This window comes from Podarcis pityusensis (genome assembly GCF_964106645.2).
Source record: "Podarcis pityusensis genome assembly, chromosome: 6".
NCBI classification, from domain to species: Eukaryota; Metazoa; Chordata; class Lepidosauria; order Squamata; family Lacertidae; genus Podarcis; species Podarcis pityusensis.
The window spans coordinates 80267622-80294694 of NC_138030.1; the positions used below are offsets into that span (position 1 = coordinate 80267622).

General features: G+C 39.3%; 1 protein-coding gene across 5 annotated transcripts in view; it reads left to right on the plus strand.

Moving 5' to 3' along the window:
- Window positions 1-166: 166 nt before the first annotated feature.
- GPSM2 (G protein signaling modulator 2) overlaps window positions 167-27073 on the plus strand; it is a 36138-nt gene continuing 9231 nt past the window's right edge. Inside the window, exons 1-10 of one of the 5 annotated variants that reach the window (XM_081010766.1) lie at window positions 169-405; window positions 8292-8590; window positions 12456-12480; window positions 16070-16291; window positions 17866-18001; window positions 18781-18923; window positions 20813-20936; window positions 21864-21979; window positions 23183-23338; window positions 25436-25544. In XM_081010766.1, the coding sequence (XP_080866892.1) occupies window positions 8578-8590; window positions 12456-12480; window positions 16070-16291; window positions 17866-18001; window positions 18781-18923; window positions 20813-20936; window positions 21864-21979; window positions 23183-23338; window positions 25436-25544 (1044 nt within the window). In that variant the 5' untranslated portion in view covers window positions 169-405; window positions 8292-8577. Of the gene's footprint in view, window positions 406-8291; window positions 8591-9461; window positions 9500-12455; window positions 12481-16069; window positions 16292-17865; window positions 18002-18780; window positions 18924-20812; window positions 20937-21863; window positions 21980-23182; window positions 23339-25435; window positions 25545-27073 lie in introns of those variants that run through there. The other 4 variants (XM_081010769.1, XM_081010765.1, XM_081010768.1 and 1 more) reach the window with 4 other exon arrangements.

Below are 27073 nucleotides of genomic sequence, written 5' to 3' on the forward strand. Positions count from 1 at the left end.
TAGGTACAGCGCATGCGCTGGCGGGCGGCAGTTTTTCCCACCCACCCGCTTTCCCGTCACTCAACCAAGCAGGCAAAAGCATGATGGGGGTTGGTTGGGGCGGGGCGAAGGGAGCTCGATGGTGCGATGCTATTGGCTGGGACGGTTCAGAGCGAAGCGTGTTTGTGTGTGAGAGTGCGCGCGCGTGGGGTGGGGGCGCCCCTCCCTTTCGGGGCGCTGCTGCTTTGAGCCACCGAGCTTGTTGGCGGCTCCCCTTTAGTGCCTTACCCTCGAAGGGGCCGGGAGGCATCGGACGGGGCGAGCGCCGAGCTCGAGGAGGCCTGGCGAGCTGCCCCGTGTGGATGAAGCTTTGCTGAGGGAAGAGTGGAAGTCGCCCGCCCTCCTTCGGGGGCTCCCCCGAGCCTGGTAACGTGGGGGGGGGGGGCTGCTAATGGCCGGGGGGGGGACTTCACAAGGGGGGGTCCTTTGTGGGGAAGGGCGAGGAATCCACCAACTAAGACCCGCGCGGCGGCGGTGAGGCGAAAACACGGCGGAGCAGCTACGGTGCTTGTTTGTGAGGAGAATACAGAGAGTCGGGGTTTTTCTTTTTTTTAAAAGGGGAGCCATTTTGAGGAAATCCTTACGGGGTCAGGCATCGATCCGCGTGAAGCCCTTGGCTGAAAGCGGAGCTTCTTATCGATATACAGTATATATATATTATAATCAGCGCCAGGTGTGAGGGAGCTTTCCAGCAAGCTGGCCGCAAGTACCTCCGTGGAGGTGTCTGTAGGGCTAGGTAAGAGAAGCAAGGCAACCCTCGGAACACCAGATACAGAAAAGCAGCGAAACGAGGTTCCCTCTTGTGTGGGAGAAAACTTGGGGGCTTCTGCCATCAGTTTAGGTATTTAGCTGTAGGCCCTCTTTCCCTCTCTTGTACTTTTCAGGTTCTCCCATCCCTCTGTATTGGTTGCCACTTGAGTTGCCTCCTTGAAACTCCCTATTCATCTTTGCTTAAAGTTGCATACAAATATCCCAGTCTCTGTGTGGTATTTTGGGCATAAAGAGGACCTACTTCAACACTTGAACAAGAAGAATTGGGCAGTGTGCCTTCTTTGGATGCACTATCCTTCAAATTGTTTAGTTGCAGAAATGGAGTGTTGTAGGTGTTTGTCATTTTCCCTAAATGAAGTTGCTTGTGTCTGTGTGTAAAAAAAGGATTAAATACTCAGCAACTATTTCAACAAGTGTGTTCTTATTTATATTATGTTGTACTGGATTAGTATTATTTTCAGTGCTTTAATTCAATTTATATGGATAGCATTTCATCCAAACATACAGAAATAATTGTAGGTGAACCACAGGGAGCTGAATTGACTTTCCATCTGTTCAAGAACCATAAGTAAAAAGCAGGTGTGCCCATTGCCAGTCAATGAGGCAATTATTGGACCTCATCCATATTTGGAATTTACTAGCATCCCTATAATAACCACTTGAGCCCCCTGAAAAGTTGCTTCTGAAGGGGGTAGGAATCTCCTTTGGAAATGCTCTCTGCTCCTTGACGAGGCTCTTCAGGTCCAGGGTTTAAACAACTTTGTTTTTACATATGTTTATATCATCTAAACCAGCTTCAAAGATTGCTTACGGGAATAACTTATTAGGAGATGGACTGTTAGAACATCATAATTCAATATCAAAATATCCTATTGGTTTCTTGTTTTAATTTTTTTAGGCTGCCTTTCAGGATGAAGTCCTGTCTAGGAAGCTACAAATATTAAATGATAAAATAGTTTCAGTAACATAACCTCATTTAAAAATACAAATTGCAAATATCAGAAATGACAATTTACACCACATTTTTGAACCAGAACAAAAATTAATACTGATCAGTAAATCTAATAATAAACCAATAGGCATGTTCAAAAAGATCATCTAGTCAACAGTCATACAAAATAAGTAAGACTTTAGCCATTTTGGAGACCAGAATGGGGCTAACTTTTTTGGGATGGTACATATTTGGAATTTTGAGAAAATGCCACTGGTTCCAGTCACAAAATGGATGCTATGAGGCCATGGCATAATACAAAATGGTTGGCATATCAAAAAACCCAGAAAAAGACAGGACCGCTAAGTTGTGCAGAGAAACACCTCCAACAGTGGGGGAAGAGAGAAGCTCTTTGCACTTCTCTGTTCAGAATGGATGGGAGGGTGGTTGTGCAATCCTGGCATCCAGTGAAATATGGGCATGTTTCAGGGTGTGTTTAGTGTAGGAGAGGCTCAGCTAGTGTACCTGAGCACGAAGAGCAAACATTTTTTGTACTTATTGTGGATTTTTGAGTGGATATTTACAGATACCTTTTGTGGGCACCATAGGAGAAACTGGCAGATGTGATGTTTCCTTTGGACATCATGTAGGTTACCTACTGCGGGACCATGACAGAGAAAGCTCTAGTGCCTGCCAGTCTAATGGATCTTAATAGTAGTCCAGTTGATCTTTGGGCACAATCAGGTTCCGGTGGGGGTAATCAATCCGTCAAATAGCCCAACTTAAAGTGGCTGTCAAAATGAACATTTAAAAATGTATTGTTTAACTTCCGTTTGCTTACTACCTACAAACAGGTTTTCCTTGAATATTATAAAATGGAGTTATGTACTAAGGCAGAGCTTTCTAAACACTGTGTCGTGACAGGTTAGTGTGCCAGCTACAGTGCGTAGGTGTGTTGTGCGAACACTTTCCGCACTCCTCCCGGGGCTGGAAAGGGGTTAGTTTAACCTAGTTTGCTAGTAAAACTGAATTACTGTGTTGCTGAACGATGCACGTCTAAAAAGTGTGTCACCAACAAGAAAAATTTGGAAAGCTGTGTACTAAGGAATACAGTACTGTGACTTTAGGAACAAACTTCCCACAGTCTGTGGCACAGCTTTGCTGAGGGTCCAGTCCAACTAAATACTGCTGCAAAAAACTAAAGATGTTGAGTGGTAGCTGAAGCAGAGATAGAAAAGTTTTTTTCACTTTTTATGGGGAAAGTTTTTTTTAAAAAAAAAATGTAGCTGTTTGACAGTGTTAAAGAAACACAAACGTGTTGCAAACCAAGCTTGAAATCTCCTAATTGAAATCTAAATGGGAGTTATATTGACAATATGTATTACATTAGGTTAAAATTTAGTTATTAAACATGTGTTTATTAATATTTTTAATTGGTAGAGCTAGTTTTCATTACTCCGACTTATAATTATTCATTTATCATAATGTGCCAAGTGATTTATAGCCTTTGGTCACAATCTAACACACTGTTGACCATTCCTAAGCCTATTGAATGTAGTTGCCTTAGGTATGCTTAGCTCCATCTTTGTGCATGGTCTTTTTCTTGCTTGTCCTCACAATTCTTGGAGGGCAATTAAGGGGGTTGTTCCATTTTATAGTAATGGAACTGATGCTGAGAAATAGCATTTTGCTGTCAGGCTACATGTGAATCTGGCTGAATAAGAATAAAACACATTAATTCTGTCTCCTGAATATCATTATTTATATTACGGTAGCCCATATGTTCCTGTTACTTTTTCAATGCTGGCATTTTTAAAATGTTGGCATTATTATTATTCTATCTATCCACGGTAAAGCTGGAGGGAACTTTAAATACGTGATGGCAACACCTCCTGGTGTAATTTCAAGACACTAAACAATAATGCCTCTGTGTGTTAAAGGTTTGCTGTAGAGAAGCAGGACTAATTGAGAGTTGCTGCATGTTCTTTTGGATGCTCTTTGTTTGAAAGTTCCAGCCTTGAATTTCTGGTTGAATTGACTTCATTAAATGATCCCTGTGTTGTACTGTTGATGTTGTCTCCCTAGTTCAAATACGCTCTGGGGACATTAATGAGCAAAGTGCTAATTTAGAATTAATTCCATGCTAGTTTAGGGCCAGATTAGGCATTATGTCAGTTGCATGAATGCAATTAATGTGCATATTTTTAATATATAAATAACAGAAGGAGTGGTGGTAAGCAGCATTTGGACCACAGGGGTGGCAGTGAGTAGTTTACAAAAGTTTCAAACAGCATCAACTGATAATGACACTTTAAAACACAACAAAATGTTAGTGTGTTGTGTAGCTCTCCATGAGGCCAGACTAGCAGCTATGTCACCTTTGAGGATTTTCCATAACACTACCCCCACCCAGCATTCTATGGATACTGGGCATATTCAGCCCTTATGTGACTGTTTTTTTATATCTCCCATTTAGAGGCTTTTCTTTTAGCATAACTTGTACATCTGCAAACTTTGAGCTTTACCTGAGTCTTCTGATACCTCCCTCTTGTGCAGGGGTTTTGGCTTCAAGAAGAATCATTATTAGACCACTGTTAGTTTATTCAAATTGGTCCCCCCACAACAAGATGTTGCCGCGCATCCATGATGGTGTGTGTGCTTCCTGAGCTTGATCCTGAGGAGTTTGAAGAAGCAAAAGTTAGCATCGTGTGTGGGTGCTATGCTTTTAGTTATAGTGCTTTTTAGCTTAGTGCTTGGGAGGTCTTCTTGAACAATTTGGGATGGGACCTGAGGCCTCTTGTGAGGGGGGGTAATCCCAAATCAAATTAGGTCCACCTAATTTTGGAAGATTTCCCCATTATGCACGAGCCCACCATATCTCAAAAGGGACCCTAAGGTGTGAAGGGGCAGAGCCCCTTATGGTATCCTGTTTGGGAAGTAATTATAACTGGTTAGTGATCAGCTTCTGTAATTGAAGCTTAAGGAGACAGACAGGGTGCTTGAAAGCACGTGTGGTCTTCTCCGTGGCAGAAGGAGTTATTGTAGAGTTAGAAGTGAACCCTGAGGGTCATCTAGTCCGACCCCATGCAATGCAGGAATCTCAACTATATGATACATGATGACAGATGGTCATCCAACCTCAGCTTAAAGCAGCATTGACTGAACGGGTCCAAGAAGTAATGCATGCTTCTGAGAGGAGGTAGTCCTGGTTGACTTGAAGGTGATGGCTGTGTTACTACTCTTTAAGAAAGCCACACTGTACCATGAGAATTGTAACTTGTCTTGTCAATAAGAGGATACAGTTGTACCTCGGGTTAAGAACTTAATACGTTCTGGAGGTCTGTTCTTAACCTGAAACTGTTCTTAACCTGAAGCACCACTTTAGCTAATGGGGCCTCCAGCTGCCGCCGCTCGATTTCTGTTCTCATCCTGAAGCAAAGTTCTTAACCAGAGGTAATATTTCTGGGTTAGCGGAGCCTGAAGCGTATGTAACCTGAGGTACCACTGTATTTGCCTCTGAACAAGATGTCAGTTTTAACTGTCAAAATTCAAGGTTCCAGTCAATGAAGAAAGGGCAGTTAACTGTCACTGTGGAGAAATAACATCATTTGAAAAAATCAGTTGATGGAGGTTTGAGGTAAAGGCCAGCAGAGAAAGGTGGCGTTGGATAGAGGTGAAGTTGGATAGCCGAAGCTTGAATATTAAACTGTTCCTTCTTGGTGTGATAACTATATTTTGCTGGTGAAGATCAGAAGAAGTGAGCAGGTGTTGGGCAAAAAACGCTTCTTACTATAAAGTTTCCATAAGTTTTTGAAAGCAGCTAAACTGTCCAAGCAGTCAGAAGTACAGCTGAGGCTTTGGTGCCAGAGGCAGATTGTACCCAGTAGCTGAAGTGGGTTGTAAAATATTTTTTTCTGGAGGTAAAATCCTATTGGAGGCTACTGTCAGCAATAATGTCTCTTGAGTCCTTAGAAATTTATAAAGTACATGAAAGACCCAAAAATTTCCTTTATGTACAAAATATCTCTTTAATAATTTTAGTTAATGGTTCATTCTTCCTTCCATGTTGGTGCCAGTCTCATGCTTAAGCATATTATATCCACAATGAGGTTTAAAAACCATTCTAAGAGAATGGGTGGCAGAGGAAAGGGATCACATTGAAGATCTCTGAGTTATTGTTGCAGGGAGTTCCATAGACACTGAAAGATACAAATTAAAGAAGCACAAATATCTAAGCTTGTGTTTATAAAAAGTGGGTAATCCTTTACTATATGGTTTTATTCCTGCTTTTGAATATTGCTGTTCTCAGTGGTGAATGTTATTGATTATATAGTTATTTTATTGTAAACTAGAGAGCTGAATAGTGAGCTCATTATGATCTAGTCAATGTTTGAATTCCAGATAAAGTTATAAAAATCTGAAATATTGGAGATGGATGTTCACAACATAATCTAACATCTGGCCTAGATGCCGATGTACTGTAACATTCAGCCTACCTTCATGGACGAAAATTTGGAAATGCCACTAATAAAGTACATTTAAGTCTGACTTCATTGGAAATAGCTCCGTGCTGAGCATACAGGAATTTAAAAGTGCTATATTTTTCCTGGGTTGTGTACGAAATGTGAAGCATGTTTATCTTCAGTAGTGATTTTATGAGAGGTATTTAATTTTGTTTTAATGGGATTGCATAGTCATCTGTCATCTCTGATTACTAAATGTGCAGTTTAAATTTTGACATTTGAAGAGGTAGTTTGGTTTTGGGAAGCACTACAGTATATTGGCTTCAAATCTTTAGAATAATTTTGAAAATCTATTTTGGTTATGTTAGAGACGAAGATTTGTGATTTGAGGGCTAGAACTTTCAAGTGGGCATGATTGTTTACACATTCTTGGTTGTTTTAACAACTCTGGTATTAAAATGAACCTAGGACAAAGTGTTGCAGTATTTTGAAGTTTGCTCCCAGTTTTCTAGCTATAGTACTATATAGGGTTATGCTAGAGGACACTTATGAAATACTTGTGGGGAAAGTAAATTGGTATCTTACTGCTGACTTGTACTTACATTTTGTGGTGGAGTGAGACTAACACTATTATATCCATTTGCATAGAAGCTTTGAATATTTTTTTTGTAATATGTTTATAATGCACATTTGTACTTATTTTTAGTTACACCCAATTCCCTACACAACCTTTTTTATTGGCTGAGATTCAAAAAATAATTAAACTTGTTCCGTGAGCTTGAGCAGGACTTTAGACTTATTTTTCTTGAACAGCAGCCCCCATTTTTCTTGAACAGCAGCCCCCAGTGCTATGCAACAAACTTCTTTTGAAACGGAGTGGCATTTCAAAAACATTTTATTACTTGGCATGGGAATTAGCATTATTCCTGGCTTAATATACAGATCTAAATGCTGCCAGAATGATGAGCTCTTCTCTGTCACCAGTCAGCATTATATTTGTTCATTCTACTAGTAGCAGAATTGTTCTTCTGTTGATTTCTGAACCTCTTTTTTTTTTACTGTCCATTTCATGATGCACAAATATGAAAATCACCTGGGAAATGCTAAAGAGTTCTGTGTTTGTTGAACTCTAGCTGTAAGATCAGCACTAGCAGCGGGAACACCTGGGATCTGGACAGGAACATAACGTAACTCCGGGAACACCTGGGAGTCTGGAGAGGAACATAACATAACTCCAGCACTTCGTCTCTGCTGCTACCAACCTCATCTGGAGGACAAATGAGGAAGCCAACTATGAACCATCTGGCTTAGTTAGAAGATCCTTCTCCCTCAGAACAGTTTTAAGCCTGGTTACTACAATTTAGAACTAGCAGCATGAATTAGACTTTATTGCCCTGTTAGATTTTCACATGCTATGGCGATTTTAACTTTTATCATTCTAATCCTATCTGACTGTGGCATGGTTCATCTGTGAAGAAAATGATTATCTTGAATAGAAGCAAAACAATCATTTCAGCAAGAATCCTAATAAATGAAATAACCATCATGTGATTAAAATACATTTTGAGTCAGTTGTAAACTCAGTTGTAGGCTGCTTTTCAGGGTAACATGTAAAGCTGAATCTAAAGCTGCATCCTTGAAGGTAAATCTAATTGAAATTGGTGGGTGTTTTTCCCCCCCAAAAATAAGCATGTCTTGAATTCAACTAGAATTGAAACTATGTCACAAGTAAAGCAAATGATAAAACGGTATCTGTACTGTATTTGGCATCTTGAGCTAGAACTGAAGTATGAAGCAAGAAATTCTCTTAAATGATGACTTATATTTAGTTATGAAGAAAAAGGGCATGTGTGCATAGTTGTGTGTGCTATTCACAATTAATGAGCAGTTTATGTATTTTTGTACTTGGGTATCCAACCTGAAAACAAAATATAAGATGAAAATTGACTTCTAAAACAAACACCCTCTATTTGCATTATTTGTTTAAGATTGCTCAACAGAGTTACACTTCTTTTTTCATTAGCTGTGGATTGTTGTGATGATAAATGCATAGTTTGAAACAATAGCATATTTTGTTCCCTTTGCAGAAATACAGCAGATTCAGCCACAGATACAGCCCATCATCTTATTTCTGAACATTTAAGTGGTATCTGACAAGGAGCTTCTTTTTTGTTACTAAGGAAGACTACCGCAACAAGAACATACAATTAACTCCAATTTGCTAATACACTAACTGGGACTTTGTCGTAAAGCACTTCCTCATAACCTACTGGCTGTCCTGCATGCAACATACTAGCTATTGTCTTTCCTACTCATCATGCAACTCAATGGAAGAAAATGTTTTGTTAAACATGTGTGAAGGTCATTCGTTTCATGTTCGTTACAGGTAAGCATGCTTACTAATTTTTTTAATATATACTTTTAAAAGGTTAGCAAAACAAGGCTTGCAAGTAAATTGCATGTTACTTTTTCAAAAGACTTCATAGATCCTTTTTTTGGCACAGTGGTGGGGAACTTCTTTGGCTCTGTTGGTCAGATCTTTATCTGGTCCCACTTCCAAGGACCAACTTAGATAGTGGGTGGGATAACCTGTCTGACATTTGATTTGGTGTCAGAGGATTGACAAGTAGGTTGCCCCTGCCAACTTGTCAAAATGCCTTGTGCATTGGTTTCCAAACACCTTACAGACAGCTGTTTGGTGGGACCCACAACACAAGGGAGTCAGCCAACTATGTGTTCAGAAATTTGGGTAGCCTCTGAGCATGGGACAGCCAAAGTGTTTTGTCCAGTGGTTTCCACCCACAACAGCAATGTCTGTTGCACACTCAGATAGAAAATACTTGGCAATATTTTTATTGAAAAGAGCTTTCTGTGAATCTTGTGTTGCATTCAGACCAAGTTAGTTAGGTTATCACTAACTCAATTGACTTCAGTGGGACTCAAGTACAGCTAACTTGGTCAGGATCCAACCCCTTCAATTTTAATATCTTCTGATTTTCCTTCTTGAATGAAAGATAATACATGAATCTGTTCTAAACAACATTAGCGTTCCCTGGAACATATATTTGTTTGTTGGCGCTGCTCACAACTTGTCTGGGTATAGCAAATAGGTATTCAGGTGAGAGCCACTCATTTGCTTTTTTTTGCTCCTTATTCCTTCCTTGCTATGTAGTGTCTACTGTGGCAGTTCTCTTAGAGAGAGAAAATTAAGAAAGCTGCTATAGAAGTGGGACGTGTTCCCTCTGAATAGAAAACTCTGAGATTTTTTGGTGATGGTCATCTCAGTGCTAATGGGGTGAGTGTGGGAAATAACCATGCAGTAATAGCAGCAGAAATGAAGAAAGATTGCTGGCCAAGCAAGTAATTATCCTTCTTTATGAAATGAACAGAATTGTTCTAGAAAGACCAATTGTATGCATCTGATTCTGTACCTCACCACATGAACCACTGGATCAAATGCTTAGAAAAGGATCAGTTATTTGCAAGCCCTGTTAAAAGCAAATGAAATCTGCCTTTAATAATGAGCACATAGATTTGCTTTACTTTGTTAGAAAAGTCTGCTAAATGAATGAGGAAATACCACATGAATTGCCTCATAGGGATCTCAGTGTGCTATTTGGTGCTCAACTAGGCAGTCCTTATCCGCTACACAATTATGTGCACAAAGCCTTACATATTCTATTTCTGTTCCTTTATTGAGTGGGACTAATGCTGGCAAAATAATACTCTAGTGCTGTAAAATTAAGTTTCTGTATTTTGTATGACTACATGGCTCCTTTACTTCTAGATGTATATGACCCATTTGCATTTTACTTATGTATTACTTTTTCATTCTCCATACAGAAAATGAAAAACAGATATAGCTCCTTTAGCAACAAGCAGTATACCAATCAGAAACTCTGAACTCTGAGTAAATGTAGGTTTAGCTGCATGTGATGAAAAGCAAGTGTCTAAAGACAAGTCGAAAGATAGAAGTTTCTTTTTATTAAGTTCAGTAAAAATATGTATATGTTTATCAAGACATGACATTAGGCACCTATATTTGGTAAAAACTTTATTAACAGAAGAGGAAAGAAATGATGGGAAAGACACATAAATGGGAATCTTTTTAAATCTTTTAGAAAACTGAAAAGTGTTTTCTCTTTAAAGGTCAGGAGAAGAAGAAAAATAGAAATGTGAAAGGAATACAGTAGACACTTAGAGAAGCTTTTGCTTTGACAGAGATAATGGAATAAATAGAAGTTGCAACTAGCTTACAATAATTATTTTCCAACATGTTTAAAATCTGTACGTTTTTGCTCATCGAGCTTATGCATCTCTGCATGTGGGTAGATGCAAACATTATCTTTTGGACATAATGACAGTGCAGAGATAGAAATTGCAAAGCATTCTCATATACTTCTATTGCATCTTAAACAGCAAATATGGCCCAGTTTCTTGGTAGCTTAATATAGAGGTGGACAGAAAGTTGACCACTATCTTCTAGTAGATCTCTGGGTGTTTTCCAGTTGATCAGCAGGGATTTCTGACTCCTGATTATTTATCAACAGCAACACTAAAATGACCCCCCCCCCCCCAATTACCCTGTTGAAATTAACAAAGCTGGAGCAGCTGAGGTTATAAAGAATGGGGTTTTCTTTGGAAGAACTGTGAGCTCAGCTCTGGTCTTGGAAATAAATCCCTGGGGTCAGGATTCCTTAGTTCTAAATACATGCTTTTGCGCATGGCTCTGGTTGGCTCTTGGAGATTATGTAAAAAATGAAGTATATCCTGCAAGCCTGAAGTTTGCTCATCCCTGACTTAAGATGCATTCAGGTAGGGGTTGGGAAACAAAGACACTTGCTAGCATTCACATTCTTTCCCACAGTTGCTTAAAATAATTTAGGACTAAATTATTACTCAGAAGTACCAGCTCCCTGCATTTAAAAGAATGAAGGAAAAAAGCATTTTATAAGAATTTAGAAGCTTAAAAAAGAAAAGATGGAGAAATTCTAAAAGGAATTTTAGATTTATGTGATTTATGAGACCAAAATTGAAAATTATATTTGAGAAACATTTTGTTCAGAGAAGAATGATTCTGTTGATTATATGTAGAACCAAAAACATTAAGATTAAGCAGCAATATGTTGGAAATATTTACACAGAATCTAAAAAACTGTCATGTGGTAAGCCAGGACATTATTTATCTTGAAATGTACAAACCAGGAGTGTTATCTTTTTTCCAATCAGCATCATTAACAATCCTTTTATTGAGTACTGGAAGAGAGAGTGAAAATATGAAACTGCTTTTCTTGTGAATTCCTTAAAATGTATATATTGCTCCCTCCCACTTGATTTTTTTTTCATAATGAGCATTTTTTAAACATTTCATAAGGTTTTAAAAACAGGCATAGTGCAGTTGTAAAGCGTTTGCTCAGCTGCTAATGCTGTTCCTGTAATTAAAAGCAAGTTGTATCTCACCTCAGTTAAGGTCCAGCTTTTAGATCCAATGAGATATCTGTAAATAGCTTTTCTTCCCAAAGCTGCTTTGATCTCCAGTATGGCATACCAAAAAATTGCCTTCGCACAATTGAACTGGAGTTATTTGCTGGTATCCCTTTGTAACAGTAAACACTGCATCTCTGCATCTCTGCAAGCTCTGCTCTTGAGTCATAAAAATACTTCCAGTATTGTGTTCATCTATCCTTAAGCCACTTTGTGCATATAATATAATTTTCATAAAATTCTGCTTGAAAATTCTGTGCTTTAAAATCTTTATTAAAAATCAAAATCTACCCATTACTTAAAATGAAAATTCAAGAAAGGATAACCATAAATTTATCATGCTAAGTGATAGGAAAACCTCTACATGTTGATGAGCACTATAATTTCTAAATGTCAAGTTAATTGAATGTGACATTCAACATGAAGTGCCCGGAGAGAACCTCTTTGGAGGGGATAGGATTAGGTAAGATTACCCAATAGCGTGTCTTAATTCTTTTGTTGTGGTGGTGTTACATACTGTTGTAGTCAATTTTGTTTTTATTCAAGTTATGCTGGCTAGACATCGTTGTAACAAAATGAAAGAAGTTGGCTTTTAGTTCTGTTTAAGATATTTTGGCAAGTTTCCAAATCTATGGTATGGCTGGCCAACATGAGACACTAGACTTACAAACGAAATATAAGATTTATTTTGTACGATTCCTGATTAATAGGCGTACACTATTTTTTTTAACAAAAGCTAAGAATGTCTATCATATCCTTGTGTTTAGGCTGCGGAGTGTCAAAGGCTAAGAGGTACAGTATACTTTTGGTAGTTTTTTATTACATATAGTCTGTGGTGCAGTAATTCTGCAGTTGTTTTGACTAGAAATTTTAAAAGGTCCTGTTGCATGATATTGAAGAAATATATGTTATTTGGTATATACAAAGTTGGGGTTTATGTTGCCAGTATATAGCGTTTGGATGGTATTTAAAATAATTGCACTATTTATTAACGCAGTCAGGTGCTGTACCGTATTAACTGCTTATGTGATTTCATGCTCCAGTTTCTCTAGTATGGGTAGTAAAATGCTGCATATCACTTTTAAAATGCTTTTTGTGTGTTCTGTGTATTTCTGTAGTCTTAACTGCTGGACTATATGCTTCATAATGTTAACAGTCATCTTGTTGTGAATATATGGGAAGAATTCAACTAATTTGTTCCTCATAATATTTTGGATAGTAAACTGATTCACTGTTTGCCAGAGGATAGTTTTGTCATGTGGATTTACAGCTGGTTGGAATGATATATTCAAAGAGTGCATATCAGTAATTCCTCATCAATCTGGTTTCAAGTGGGGTGCAGCAAGTCCTTGTTTTAGGCCTGGAATTCTTCAGACTTTTATGTGTGACTTAGACGAAAGGGTGTATTAACTAGTTTTCAGATTTGAGGATGACAGAAAACTGGGAAGGATAGCTAACTCCTCAGAATACAGTAGCAAACCTAAAATGTTCTTGATGGAATGGAAAACTGACTGAAACATACAAAATCAAATTCCACCAAGGTATATACAAAGTTCTGCTGTGGGGTGGAGAACCAAATGCATGTGTAAAGAATAGAGGATTCCGGGCTTGGCAGAAAAAATGTGAAAAGGATCTCTGGATTGTAGTCAATCACACATTGAACATCTGGTTGCTGTACTTTACCAAGGATAAAAACAAATTGCAATGGATACAATGGACAACTACAAATATGGTCAGGGGTGTGGAAAGCAAGTCCTCTAAAGAAAAAACAACTGAGGGTGTTTAGCCTGAAGAGAAGAAGATTTGGGCTTGGGGAGACACATGATGGCATTGTTCAAATACCTGAGGGGCAGTTGCATAAAATGAGGTAGGGCTGGATCTAATGGACTAATATAATGAAAGGTAGATTTCAGTTGAACATTATCAGAGCAGTTCAGCATTGGAACAAATTACCTAGATGGATGGTGAGCTTTAGCTGTAGTTTTTCAAGCAGAACATATATGGGGATGCTCTTACTCAGGATTTCTTGTATTGAGCAAGGGGGTTGACTAGATAGTCTGTAAGACTGCCCCCAGCTGCCTCTGTGATTCTAACATGCGCTTCAAGTAAAGCCTGTACTGCAAGGAACTTGATTTTTAGTCTTCTTGCCTGTTTTCTAGTCATTATTATATGTAATTACATCTTGCTCCCCACCTTTTCCTTTTTCCTCTGCGATAATATGCTCAGTCTTCTGACCTGGTATTAAGTATTGGCTTTAACCCACTTAACAGGCCGAGCTCTGTAGAAGCCAGAGAAAGAGGGATGGAAGATTTCCATGGTCTGTCTTTCCAGGCTTCTTCCAAATAGTTCAGGCAGGGAATGAGGAAGGAATTCCTGCTGGCTGAATTGTACCCAAGAGAACTGCAGTCCAACTGGCACGAATAACTTGTTCTTTCTCCTTCCTGTAAAGGTTGAATCCAATAATATTTATGTGTGAAAGTTGGCTGGGTAAGAGCTGAGAACCTAAACATTATCGAACACCAGAGTGACACATTAGGGGCCTGAGTGCAAGGATTATGCTTTCTAAATGAAAAGACCCTTGTTGTGTTGTTTTTTTAAAAACCCTATAAATACTCCGCATGATATACAATATCACCTGACTTGTTAAATTGCCTGTTCTGGAAATTCAGGCCAGAATCTTGATTTTGAAGCAATCATGGAACCAGTTCTAATACAGCATCAGTATTGCTATCTATGCATATCTTCCATGTGTGTTCCCCCCCACCCCAAATAAATAAAAACAGGGTAACTGTCAGCACTCTTTCAGAGAAGATGGGAGGCAGTACATCTGATTTTAAGAGCTTGCATAGGTGGCAAAACATGCACTCACGTTTCTTATTGTAAAAGCCCAACACTGCAACCAGGAATCTGGAATTAAATACATAGAGGATATATTTTGGTGGTACAATTAATTTTTAATTTAAATCACATAGCCACTTGAGCTTCATCAGCTAAGAGATTCACGATCTTCTTTCCACTTTCCATGTTTCTGTGTTGAAGTCACAACATAACAGAGCAATTCAAAGCATGCAACACAGCAGTCTAGTAAGGTCCAAACCAGACAGAACAGGTGGCGGCAGCAGCAGGGGGTAGGATATCAGTGATTTAGGTCACCCACAGTTCTTGTTTAGCTGTCCCATGGGGCTATGTTGAAGAGTGGGACTGTGGTGCTCAGGAAGAGGGGATTTAACCCTTTCAACCCTTTCCATACTCTTTCCCCAATATAAATCATCTCATTTATTCCATTGGGTGGAGAGGGGTTGGGGAGAGAACTTCTTCCACCACTAGGCATACGTAGTGTACAGTCAAGACATACCCAAATAGACATTATATACCAGGGGCCTTACAAATGCATGAGCTGCAACTTTTTGTTCTGCACTACAGTTTTGTACTCTAATTATGCTTACCACTGCAATCTAAAACCTGTTGTGCTTGATTAAGGTCTTTTTGGTAGCTTAAAACATGAAGCAGTGTCTGCTGCTTATGCAGGACAGGCACAGAGATATTCAACCATCAGTCTAGTCAATTGAACTGAAATGTAGCCTTGAAAATAACCATTACAGTGGTACCTCGGGTTAAGTACTTAATTCATTCCGGAGGTTCGTTCTTAACCTGAAACTGTTCTTAACCTGAAGCACCACTTTAGCTAATGGAGCCTCCTGCTGCTGCTGCGCTGCCGGAGCACGATTTCTGTTCTCATCATGAAGCAAAGTACTTAACCCGAGGTACTATTTCTGGGTTAGCAGAGTGTGTAACCTGAAACGTATGTAACCTGAAGCGTATGTAACCCGAGGTACCACTGTACTGGGTTGGAAATCAACCCTTGCCTCTGTTGTGTGAAATGGGCTTCACTGTAAGGTCCTTAACTGGGAAGCTAGTAAATAAGTCATGTTTCTGGCTGCATGTGCTGAAAGAAGTTCCTCCAGTTAACTAGGTGTGGATTGTTTTCTACTGAAAAACAGATACTTAACCTCTTCTTTCAGGCTATTGGTGAGCTGCAAAATGACTAATGATGTGTTGGTGGGCTACCAAACATGTTTATTAAGTGTATGTGGTGCTTAGGATTGCTGCTGCAACCGCACCCTCTGCTTTGTATAATAATGTACCGTATATGTAATAAGGGGATCAGCTGTTCTAACAGTTGTTCTAATTGGAACTTAATTTTAATTTTGCAAAATCATATGAGTGCTTAAGTGTGCACTTGAACTAAGCATATTTTACCTATGTTTCAGTAAAAGTGCCTAGCAAGGGATTTTGGGTGGGTTTTAGGTAGGTCTTAATGACAGCTGCAGGGAATAGCAGGATATTGGAACTCATGGCATCTTGCATTCCATCTCTGCAGAATGGAAGCTTCTTGCCTGGAGCTTGCCTTGGAAGGGGAGCGGTTGTGTAAAGCAGGGGACTGTCGCGCTGGTGTCTCTTTCTTTGAAGCAGCAGTTCAGGTTGGAACAGAAGACTTGAAAACCCTCAGTGCAATTTACAGCCAGCTGGGCAATGCCTATTTCTACTTGCATGAATACACAAAAGCTTTGGAGTATCACCACCATGATTTAACCCTTGCAAGGTAACTTTAAATTTTGATTCCTTCAAGATCCTCTAGATAGCAATTACTTTTTCTGTTTGTGAATAAACTTTGTTCAGTGAAATTGACCGGATATACTTGACCATATATTGAACACATGATAATGGAATGTTGCTCGGTATAATTCTGTCAACAGAAATTTCTTAGGCTAATTTCTGCTAATTATGTGATGAAATATGCTAATAGGATTTCATGAGAGCGGCCACAGATGTGTCCAGGGTATTATATGTAAGCAAGGCATGCATTGATCACTAATACACACTTAATTTGACTTGAGTCTTAATTTGTATTAGTTGTGTATAACGAATCTTCCTTCTGCCACCTGCATATCCGAAAATACAACCTTAGAAAGCATTGTGTAAAATATCTACTGGAAATTAGTTTTTTCAAAAAGGGTTTCCTGACACTAATGTGGTGGTGGTGGTGTTAATTAATCTTCATTAAATTTTAAAACACACACTGTTTTACTCTCAAAACAATATTATATACTTCAAAGAAACAAACTGACAGAGCATAAGATTGGCGGCCGGTAAAGTACTACATAAAGAAAAACATAAATATATAAATGCAGTTTATACCATATCCAAAACATATCCATCAGGCACATAAGTTTGTTATTCATTCTTCTCGTTGTTTTTAAAAATATTCATTAGTTTTTCTAAGTCCAGGTCCCTTAGTGAACATCAAGAGCTGCAGATGATTTAGGATAAAGGAAGGGAGGTCTCATAACAAGACCTGAGCTGGCACGGGCATGTTAGCTCCCAGCAGGACTGAGGCTAGTTGCCTCAGCATTCATTCTTCTTATTTTTGCAATCATTGTATAGACAGGGGGTGCCCATCTGGGCGTGTAGATGGTCACATATTCTCTCTTCTTCTTTTTTTACTTTTACTTTAAGAATGTATTTTTCTACAATAAAATGGTGCTTATTCTCAAGTAAATGTGTTTAGCATGAGGACAGCAGAAGCTTTGGTTTGATTTTTGCGCTAATGTAGTAGAAATGTAGAAGCAGTGGTAAAGCATAGAGTGGTGGCAGGGAGTTGGGGAAAAGAGAAATATTGTACACTTCAAAATTGAAGTAATGCACATAGCTTTCTAAATCCACCACCAACCCCAGTAAGATCATTAAGTTCAGGGTATAAAATTACCTAGCTGCACCAAGTTGTAATTGAATTCTAAATTATAGTACATTTACTGTGCAATACTATGCACATGTACAAGTCCTATTGTTTTCAGTAGTTCTTAACATACTAGTGAGAGCATTTAAAATTGGAGCCATAGCATTGTAGCAGTTTGACCAATGTTAAAATATCTCCAAGCAGTCTTTGCTAAGCCATTAGCTGGAATTAATGTGATCATGGGTTTTCTAAAATACATAAATAAGGCTTAATACTGAGTAAACATATTTAGGATGGGACTCAAGTGTGTTCAAATTGTAACAAACATATGGTAACTAATGTAGATATTTAATAGGAAAATATTTCTGTTTAAGGTAGGTTGAAGTCCACATACGTTATAAAAGTGGCAGAAATGAGTTCATATTTCTTTTGATTTTCAGAACCATTGGGGACCAGTTAGGCGAAGCTAAAGCAAGTGGAAACTTGGGAAATACCTTAAAGGTCCTTGGAAATTATGAAGAAGCAATTGTCCGCTGTCAAAGGCACCTCGACATTTCTAGAGAGCTAAGTGACAAGGTAAAAACACTTGCTATATTTAGCACTGTTAAGGGGGGGCGGAGACAGGAAGTGTCCTTTTAAACAAGGTTATAGCTAAAGATTTATTTGGTTCAAGTGATTTCAGTTTTGTTCAGTTCCCCATTCTCTTTATACCACTGTTTGCCCCTCCTGCTCCATTGGGAGTTTCAGTCCACAAAATCGGGAGGGTACCACATTTACTGTCTCTGTCGTAATAATACATTTGCTGTGTAGAGAACAAAAGAGCATCTCATTCTAGCTCTCTATAACCTTTATGGAAATCTGGGGTACCAATCCAGACTGGTCTTAAACACCATTCATCATTTTGCTTTTCTTAACCTCTTCTCGCGCCATTCGTCTTTGTTAAAAGCAAATCGGTGTAGAAATCTGCCGGTTGCATGAACCATGGGAAATCGTTCATAACCAAGTGCTTGGTAGCACCTGCACATTCCTGAGAACTTGTTTTGATAGTCTAAAAAGAAAGTTTTGTGCCTACCGATCCAGGTAGCATGTGTTTGGATCATTAAAAGAGGTCTTTGTGGAGTTCCTGTAGTCTGCAGATGTGGCACCTGATAAAACATTTTTGCAAATATAGTGAGCTTTCTTGGGGAATGCTGTGGTGAAATGGCTCATCAGAATTGCAGGAAAGGAATGATTGTTTAGTATAAATGGGAAGACATCCATTGTTGAATAGCTGAGAAATGTGCTTTTATATGTCTGACTGAAAGCATTCATAAGGCAGTAAGTTTGAAATTCATTTCCAGCCTTTTCTTCTTTAGGTTGGAGAAGCAAGAGCACTTTATAACCTTGGAAATGTATATCACTCCAAGGGTAAAAGTGTAGCTTGTGCAGGTACCCATGATCCAGGAGAGTTTCCAGATGATGTTAAAGCTGCATTGCGGAAAGCTGCAGATTATTATGAGTAAGTAACAAAGGGAGCGGGGAGAACTATTCTTGGAAGCGGAGTTGATGTAGCTTAAAATAGTGTTTATATCCCTTTAAAATGTGCTTTATATTAGACATGCTTTCAAAACTGTGTTTCTAATTCCCCTTCTCTATATAATAAGCTCTTTTTGTTTGAAAATTTGTTAAAGTCCAAACACAAAAATAAATTTCAAAAATAGAACATAAGAAACATTCAGATGAAACCTTGTCTCTCCAGTTGCAACAGCTTAATTCTGGCCAATAAAAATGCACTTGCTGATGAATTTCTAAGGAGGGAAATGTCAACAGTTATAGAGTAACTGTCATAAAAGCTGTTTATGTGCCTTATCAAAATGAAATTAATTCACAGAGAGCACAGTGTAGGACACACTTTCAGTTTATCATAGCAGTCACAATGGTATGTACTGTTTCGTTCAAGATTTTATTAGTTACCAAACTTAGTCCTGCATTGTACCTGGAACAGTACCAGAAGCCAATGAAGGCTTGTCAAGTCAAAACTATATGGGTTGTTGCTTCTTAATAATCTGCAAGGGCTATCACACATTAAATGCATTTCACTTTGAGGTTGTTTCACTGAATTTGGAAGAAAATATATATACAGTCATACCTCGGGATAAATATGCTTCAGGTTGAGCGTTTTCAGGCTACACTCTGTGGTGACCCGGAAGTAACAGAACGCGTTACTTCCAGGTTTCACCGCTCGCGCATGCGCAGACGCTCAAAATGACATCATGCACAGAAGCGGCAAAACGCGGCATGCGCAGTTGTGTGTTATGTACTACTCAGGATGTGAACAGGGCTCCGGAAGGGATCCCGTTCACATCCAGAGGTACCACTGTGCAGCCTTTATGGAAAAGTCCTGCATGTCACTCCCATTTGAACTCCATCAATACTTTCCTACCCCAAGTCATGAGATCTGCTGACCACTGGTTTCAACAGTATTTGGCTTCAGTCTGGTGGCACACATCCCATTTCAAACCATGAACATAAATTTATGAAGGAGGAAAATGAAAAAAAAACAACTGTGTAGGAACTTTTAACAGTACCCAAAGAGAAGCAAGTTTGCTTTCATTTTGTCTATTCTCTTCCACGTTTTTATCAAAAATGTACATTTCCATGAGCTGATAACGAACCAGGTTGTAATGTGAAAAATAATTATAAAACAATAGTTAAAGAGACCTTGTTGTTCTCATCAAAAACACCATCCACTGAATCTTTAGTCTGTGTACCACCCTACTTTTACAAGCCTTATTCATGTAAATGTTTTTTGCATGAAAAAGCCTCTAATAACAGATGGCTTCATCTGCTCATCTCCCTATTTTTCCTGAATATCGCAATGCAGAGAGGAGGAAAATGGGATTCTGTTTTGGTGAATTTCTGCTCTTCAACAAACTGACCACACGTTTGTAAGCCTCCAAAATCTCTCTTTAGGCACAGGTGTCAACCATTTTGCACAAGGTTTTGTTTCTAGCTCGAGCGCACATAAGCCTGCCTTGCCCTGTTATGCCCTCTTCTAGGTCCACAGGTACCCACATGTTGGCAGTCGCACATCTGTTGAACACGTTCAAAGTGGTCACCACCTATATATGCAACAGCCCTTCAAGGGCAGAATGACAATAAGTTGGGTTAGGGCCCTCTTCCTATCTCTGGAAGGCAATAAAAGGACAGCTTTGGATCAGGGCTCTTGTGAGGGTGAAAGCATTAAACCACCTAATACTGATGGCTTCTAGCAAAAGTTATTAATGTATTGTGGTCATCGTGTCAGTTCCATGAGCAGGAAGAACAGCCACCTTCATGGCTGCTAATTGTTATGCATTTCTAACATAAACCTTTTAATTGTTTTTATTTTGTTTCCCTGTTAAATAGGGAGAACTTGACATTAGTGACAGAGCTGGGTGATAGAGCAGCCCAGGGACGTGCCTATGGAAACCTGGGGAATACTCATTATCTTCTGGGCAACTTCAGGAGTGCTGTTACTGCCCATGAACAGGTACAAGAGAGTGCTGTGTTCACGTATAACACTAACCCATGGTTTGTTTCAACAAACCAGAAGTCATCCTGCAGAGCCGTGACTTGTTTCTCCCAAGCTTGGTTTGTTTTCTGACTGCTCTTGCTTTGCTGTATAGATTGGTGAGCATCTGGGGTGGTATGGCCAAAGACTTTTTGGTTCAGACATAATGCCACACAATAGTCTAAATAAGTCTATAAGCCAAGAACAAACCATGGCTTTATTGCCAGAAAACAAACAATTGTTAGTCAACTGGGCTGGGTTCAGACAATCCACACTTTGGCTGAAGAAACCTTGGCTTGGTGTTATGTGCATGACATGCCAGAATATAGTGATAGTTTCCAGCATGATGTATTCTGCACCTGTCATTTAAAAAGCAGGTTTTTATTATTGCTACTATTACTATTATTATCATCTGTTAACTCCTAGTGATGAAAGATAGTTTATTCAGGATTCCTCTTTACAAAGAATCTGTAACAATGTATGTTCTGCAGAAATAGCTGAATTTTTTATTAAAAGAAACCCACAGTAAGCATAGCTGTCAACGTTTCCCTTTTTAAAGGGAAATTCCCTTATTCCGAATAGGATTCCTCACAAGAAAAGGGAAAAGTTGACAGCTATGACATTGAGGTTTATTTGAAATCAGTAACCTAGGATTCTAAAATTTTGTGCTACATATTAAATTCCATCCTTTTACAGTTCACAACCACTTACTGGATATCAGTATGAACCATTACAAACAGCAGACTTGAGAATTTAAAAGTTGTTTTACTTTGAATTTTTCAGGAAAGAGTTACTGTTCCTTCTTTCAGGACACAGTAGTGGGCATATGGGTTCCTAACTATTCCAGAGGAGGTAGTTGTCTATCAGAAATTCACAGTATTTGACAACAGAACCTTTCTTTTTCAGCGCCTTTTAATTGCAAAAGAATTTGGTGATAGAGCTGCTGAAAGAAGAGCCTACAGCAATCTTGGAAATGCTTATATTTTCCTTGGAGAATTTGAAACTGCTGCCGAATACTACAAGTTAGTCAATATATTGTTTAATTACCTAACCAAAGTATTATTTTCATAAGTTTTCCAATCTTTCTAGTTTTAATTATAAATTTATAATCCTTCAGATTTTAGCCTATCTGGTAGGTTAGACTCAGATATAACTTGCCCTGGACTACCCAGAGAATACTATATTTGTGTGAGCCTGGATTTCCTATTTCTAACTCCAAATCTGAAGCTACTTTCAGATTTAGATGTTTTATTTGAATATTGATTAGTTGTCTCCTCTTTCCTGAGTTTAGTTAAGATCTTTTCAAAAGGTCAGTATTGGCAGTCCCCCCCTTGAAAATTAAGACCCTCAAAATCAGTTTTTATTAGAACATATAAACAATCTGTGCCACTGTGAGAACAAGATGGGCCATTGGCTTGATTCAGCAAGCTCTTCTTACATTTTTTAATGCTCTAAACTATCTTAAATCATCTAAGGATCTAACAAACGACAGCTGTTTTAGAATATCATTTTAGGAAAATACCAATATTTTGGGAATGGTCAATGGTAGAGCATCTGCTTGTGTGTGCAGAAGGTCCAAGGTTTAATGCCTAGCATTTCCCATTAAGACTGGGAATGTCCTCTGCCTGGAACCTTGGAAGAGCTGCTGCCATTCACTGTAGACAAGCCCTGAGCCACATGGACCAATGGTCTAACATCCTGTGTTTATGTGTTCTTACCCTATGGCTTTAGACTGCAGCACTGGTTCTGTGGAAAATGTACCCCATTATTTAATTGACCTGTTTTTTCTGCAGTTTATACAAAATCCTTAGATCTAGCTGTTGATGGGAAACCTAATTGGTCTGAAATGCAAAGTAGGGTGACCCTGTTAGCAGTGGTGATATTTGCTTTGGTAGCTTCTAAATTTTGAGCCAGTTTTCTGCCCTCTCAGTAGCATGATAAATAAATTATATTGTTTTGTTGGAAGTTATTACTATTTTGTTTATTTCTTTGTTGTGACTTCTAGTCTAAACAATAGAGATTGATTGATAAAGACCCATTGTATGTTTGTTTATGCATATATACTATTTGTCTAAGGAAAAAGACTGTTTTGGAAATGGGGAGATAACTAGCTTTGTATAGGATTATATTTGTATATTAAACATTGAGAGCCACTTGAACTATATGCAGATACATTCTTGTTAGTCATGTAAGTGAAGATTATTTCTAGCTGTTTGTACTTTTAGGAAAACACTGCAGCTCGCCAGGCAGCTTACAGACCGGGCTGTAGAAGCACAAGCTTGCTACAGCCTTGGGAATACATATACTTTACTTCAAGACTATGAAAAGGCCATCGATTATCATCTGAAACACTTGGCAATTGCTGAAGAACTGAATGATAGGTAAGGCTTTTAAAAGTCCACTGTTCATTAACAAGAGAGAGATCTTTTTGAGGGTATAAAATTAAGTTCCTATAGAATAATGGTCCTATTCAAATAGACAAAGGTCCAAAGGTGCCTAAGAACCTGCCCCTGCCCCTTGGGATTTTCCCCTCCACCCTTTTGAACTGTAGGTGACCATGCCATATCATAAACTCTTTTGAAAATTCCCTTCAGTTTTGTGCAGTGACTTGTCCTTTGATGTGCTACTTTAGAAACAAAAGCCTGGGTTCAATATCTAAATACAACTCTGGAAACTTCAATAAGCACTAATTATTTTTAAAAGTTGTGAGATTTGCATTGGGATTAGCCAGCTTTCTGTCACTAAGCTTTGTATTATGTAGCTTTAGAGCTTTTAATTGAAATTGTGCATTAATGAGATTTTGTATATTCAAATTGAATATAAACTGTTACTGAGAACCAATTCATTTAAGTATTACTTTAATTGAGCAGCTTGTGGAAGTATGCGTGTTCATACTTCTGATTCTCTACAGTTAACATATGAAGCAAAGAGAAATGGATCCCCTCTGCAGAGACCATAAAGTAATGCATTTGTTGACTGACGGTGTCAAGTGTGTTGTTGCCAGTAAATAAAACAAAAATAAAAGCTAGTTAGCTTTGTTCAGTAGCATTACTAAGAGCGTGTAAACAGGACTTCCTCTCAGGAAGGGAAGGAATCACAGAAGAGTTGGAAGGGACCCTGAGGGTTGTCTAGTCCAACCCCCTGCAATGCACAGAATCTCAACACATGGTCCTCCTCCTATTTGAACTTATACTGAATGCTGCTTAGCTTTGCAAATGTGCCAGCAGTTTCAGTGCTGCACCACTAGGAGGACTAGTTGATTCAACAGCCACTGTCCATTGTTCTCTCCCCATTCCTAGGGGGCTAACTAAATTTGAGCCACACCTCCTGACTTCACTGACTACTATAGTAGCTGGAAGAAAGCTAGGCATGTAAATTTGTAGCAACCTAGTGAGCTAGAGGGAGCCCCAGCTGACAAAGCATCAAGGTGAGTCAAGCAGATGTGCAGGTTTAGCAGCAGGGCAAAGAGGCCAGGGCACACGACTCTCTGCCCCTCCTTTCCTTCAACTAAAGTAAACCTGAACTCTCAATAAAAGTAACCCCTGCAACTGGAATGTCAGCAGGGGTGTGGGGGCTTTTCAGTGTTTTACACTGTCTAGTCACATGTACAGCTATCTCCCTTTTGGGCAGAAGTCACGGGTGTGTCCAAAGTGCAATGAGCACCTGGTTCTCTTGGAATAAGCTCATTCCCTTAAAGCTAAGGTGGCAGACCAAGAAAGCTAAGAGAGGCAGAAAACTCTGTGAATGAGACACGCAGGGATACTATAGTTGTATCCCACTCCCACACTGAGAGCTGTCCTGCTGTCAGGGAGAATGAGGATTTCTGGTAAGGAGAGTGTCAGAAGAAGAGGAAAACATTTCCTTAGAAAGGACCCATTCCTTTAGGGAAGAACAGTTATTTATGCCTGCATGCTCAGGATGCTTCTTTGGGTGGGGAGTGAAGAAAGTGGATGGAGAAAAGTGTTTTTCCCTCTTTGATAACACTAGAATTGAATGTTGGAAGATTAAGGACAGATAAAAAAAAGTCCTTCTTCACACAGCACATGGAACTTGCTCCCACAGGTGGCAGTGACTGAGAACTGCAGGAGTGAATGTTATTGTGCTCAGATCCTGCTTAAAGGTTTCCCACAGGCATCTAGTTGGCTAGCAAGAACAGGATACTGGACTAGATAAAGGATTGGCCTGATGCATCAGGCTCTTATGTTCTTACTTGTTCATGGCCGATAGTGGTTTGTTTAAATGAAACATGGTCTCTCGTTCAGACATAAAGCTAAGCCAAGGATCATGATTTGTTTCTCACATGTGCTAGTGGGGAGTACAAAGTGGCACAGACCAGTGCATTAGCATTAAACTATTAACTAGTTTACTGTGGCATATGAACTGACTAGTATAGGAATGGGTCCTTACTGGTTTAAGTCAGTTAGAAAGCTAATGTATGGAGCATTTAATAAGTGTCATGCTGTTGAACTGTGTTTCAGAATTGGTGAAGGAAGAGCGTGCTGGAGTTTGGGGAATGCATACACAGCCCTGGGGAACCATGAACAAGCTATGCACTATGCCGAAAAGCATTTAGACATTTCGAGAGAGGTAGGTGGTCATATTACAAGTTGTTTGTGGTATACTCTTTTTATAAAAATTAAGTACGCATATACAGTGGAACCTTAGTTTTTGAACGTAATCCGTTCCGGAAGACCGTTTGAGTTTCAAAATGTTTGAAAACCGAAACTCAATATGGAAGCCTCAGTACAATGTTGTTGTTGTTGTTGTTTAGTCGTTTAGTCGTGTCCGACTCTTCGTGACCCCATGGACCAGAGCACGCCAGGCACTCCTATCTTCCACTGCCTCCCGCAGTTTAGTCAGACTCATGCTGGTAGCTTCAAGAACACTGTCCAACCATCTTGTTCTCTGTCGTCCCCTTCTTCTTGTGCCCTCCATCTTTCCCAACATCAGGGTCTTTTCCAGGGAGTCTTCTCTTCTCATGAGGTGGCCAAAGTATTAGAGCCTCAGCTTCACGATCTGTCCTTCCAGTGAGCACTCAGGGCTGATTTCCTTAAGAATGGATACGTTTGATCTTCTTGCAGTCCATGGGACTCTCAAGAGTCTCCTCCAGCACCACAGTTCAAAAGCATCAATTCTTCGGCGATCAGCCTTCTTTATGGTCCAGCTCTCACTTCCATACATCACTACTGGGAAAACCATGGCTTTTACTATACGGACCTTTGTTGGCAAGGTGATGTCTCTGCTTTTTAAGATGTTGTCTAGGTTTGCCATCGCCTTTCTCCCAAGGAGCAGGCGTCTTTTAATTTCGTGACTGCTGTCACCATCTGCAGTGATCACGGAGCCCAAGAAAGTAAAATCTCTCACTGCCTCCATTTCTTCCCCTTCTATTTGCCAGGAGGTGATGGGCCCAGTGGCCATGATCTTCGTTTTTTTGATGTTGAGCTTCAGACCATATTTTGCGCTCTCTTTCACCCTTATTAAAAGGTTCTTTAATTCCTCCTCACTTTCTGCCATCAAGGTTGTGTCATCTGCATATCTGAGGTTGTTGATATTTCTTCCGGCAATCTTAATTCCAGTTTGGGATTCATCCAGCCCAGCCTTTCGCATGATGAATTCTGCATTTAAGTTAAATAAGCACGGAGACAATATACAGCCTTGCCGTACTCCTTTCCCAATTTTGAACCAATCAGTTGTTCCATATACAGTTCTAATTGTAGCTTCTTGTCCCACATAGAGATTTCTCAGGAGACAGATGAGGTGATCAGGCACTCCCATTTCTTTAAGAACTTGCCATAGTTTGCTGTGGTCGACACAGTCAAAGGCTTTTGCATAGTCAATGAAGCAGAAGTAGATGTCTTTCTGGAACTCTCTAGCTTTCTCCATAATCCAGCGCATGTTTGCAATTTGGTCTCTGGTTCCTCTGCCCCTTTGAAATCCAGCTTGCACTTCTGGGAGTTCTCAGTCCACATACTGCTTGAGCCTTCCTTGTAGAATTTTAAGCATAACCTTGCTAGCGTGTGAAATGAGTGCAATTGTGCGGTAGTTGGAGCATTCTTTGGCACTTCCCTTCTTTGGGATTGGGATGTAGACTGATCTTCTCCAATCCTCTGGCCACT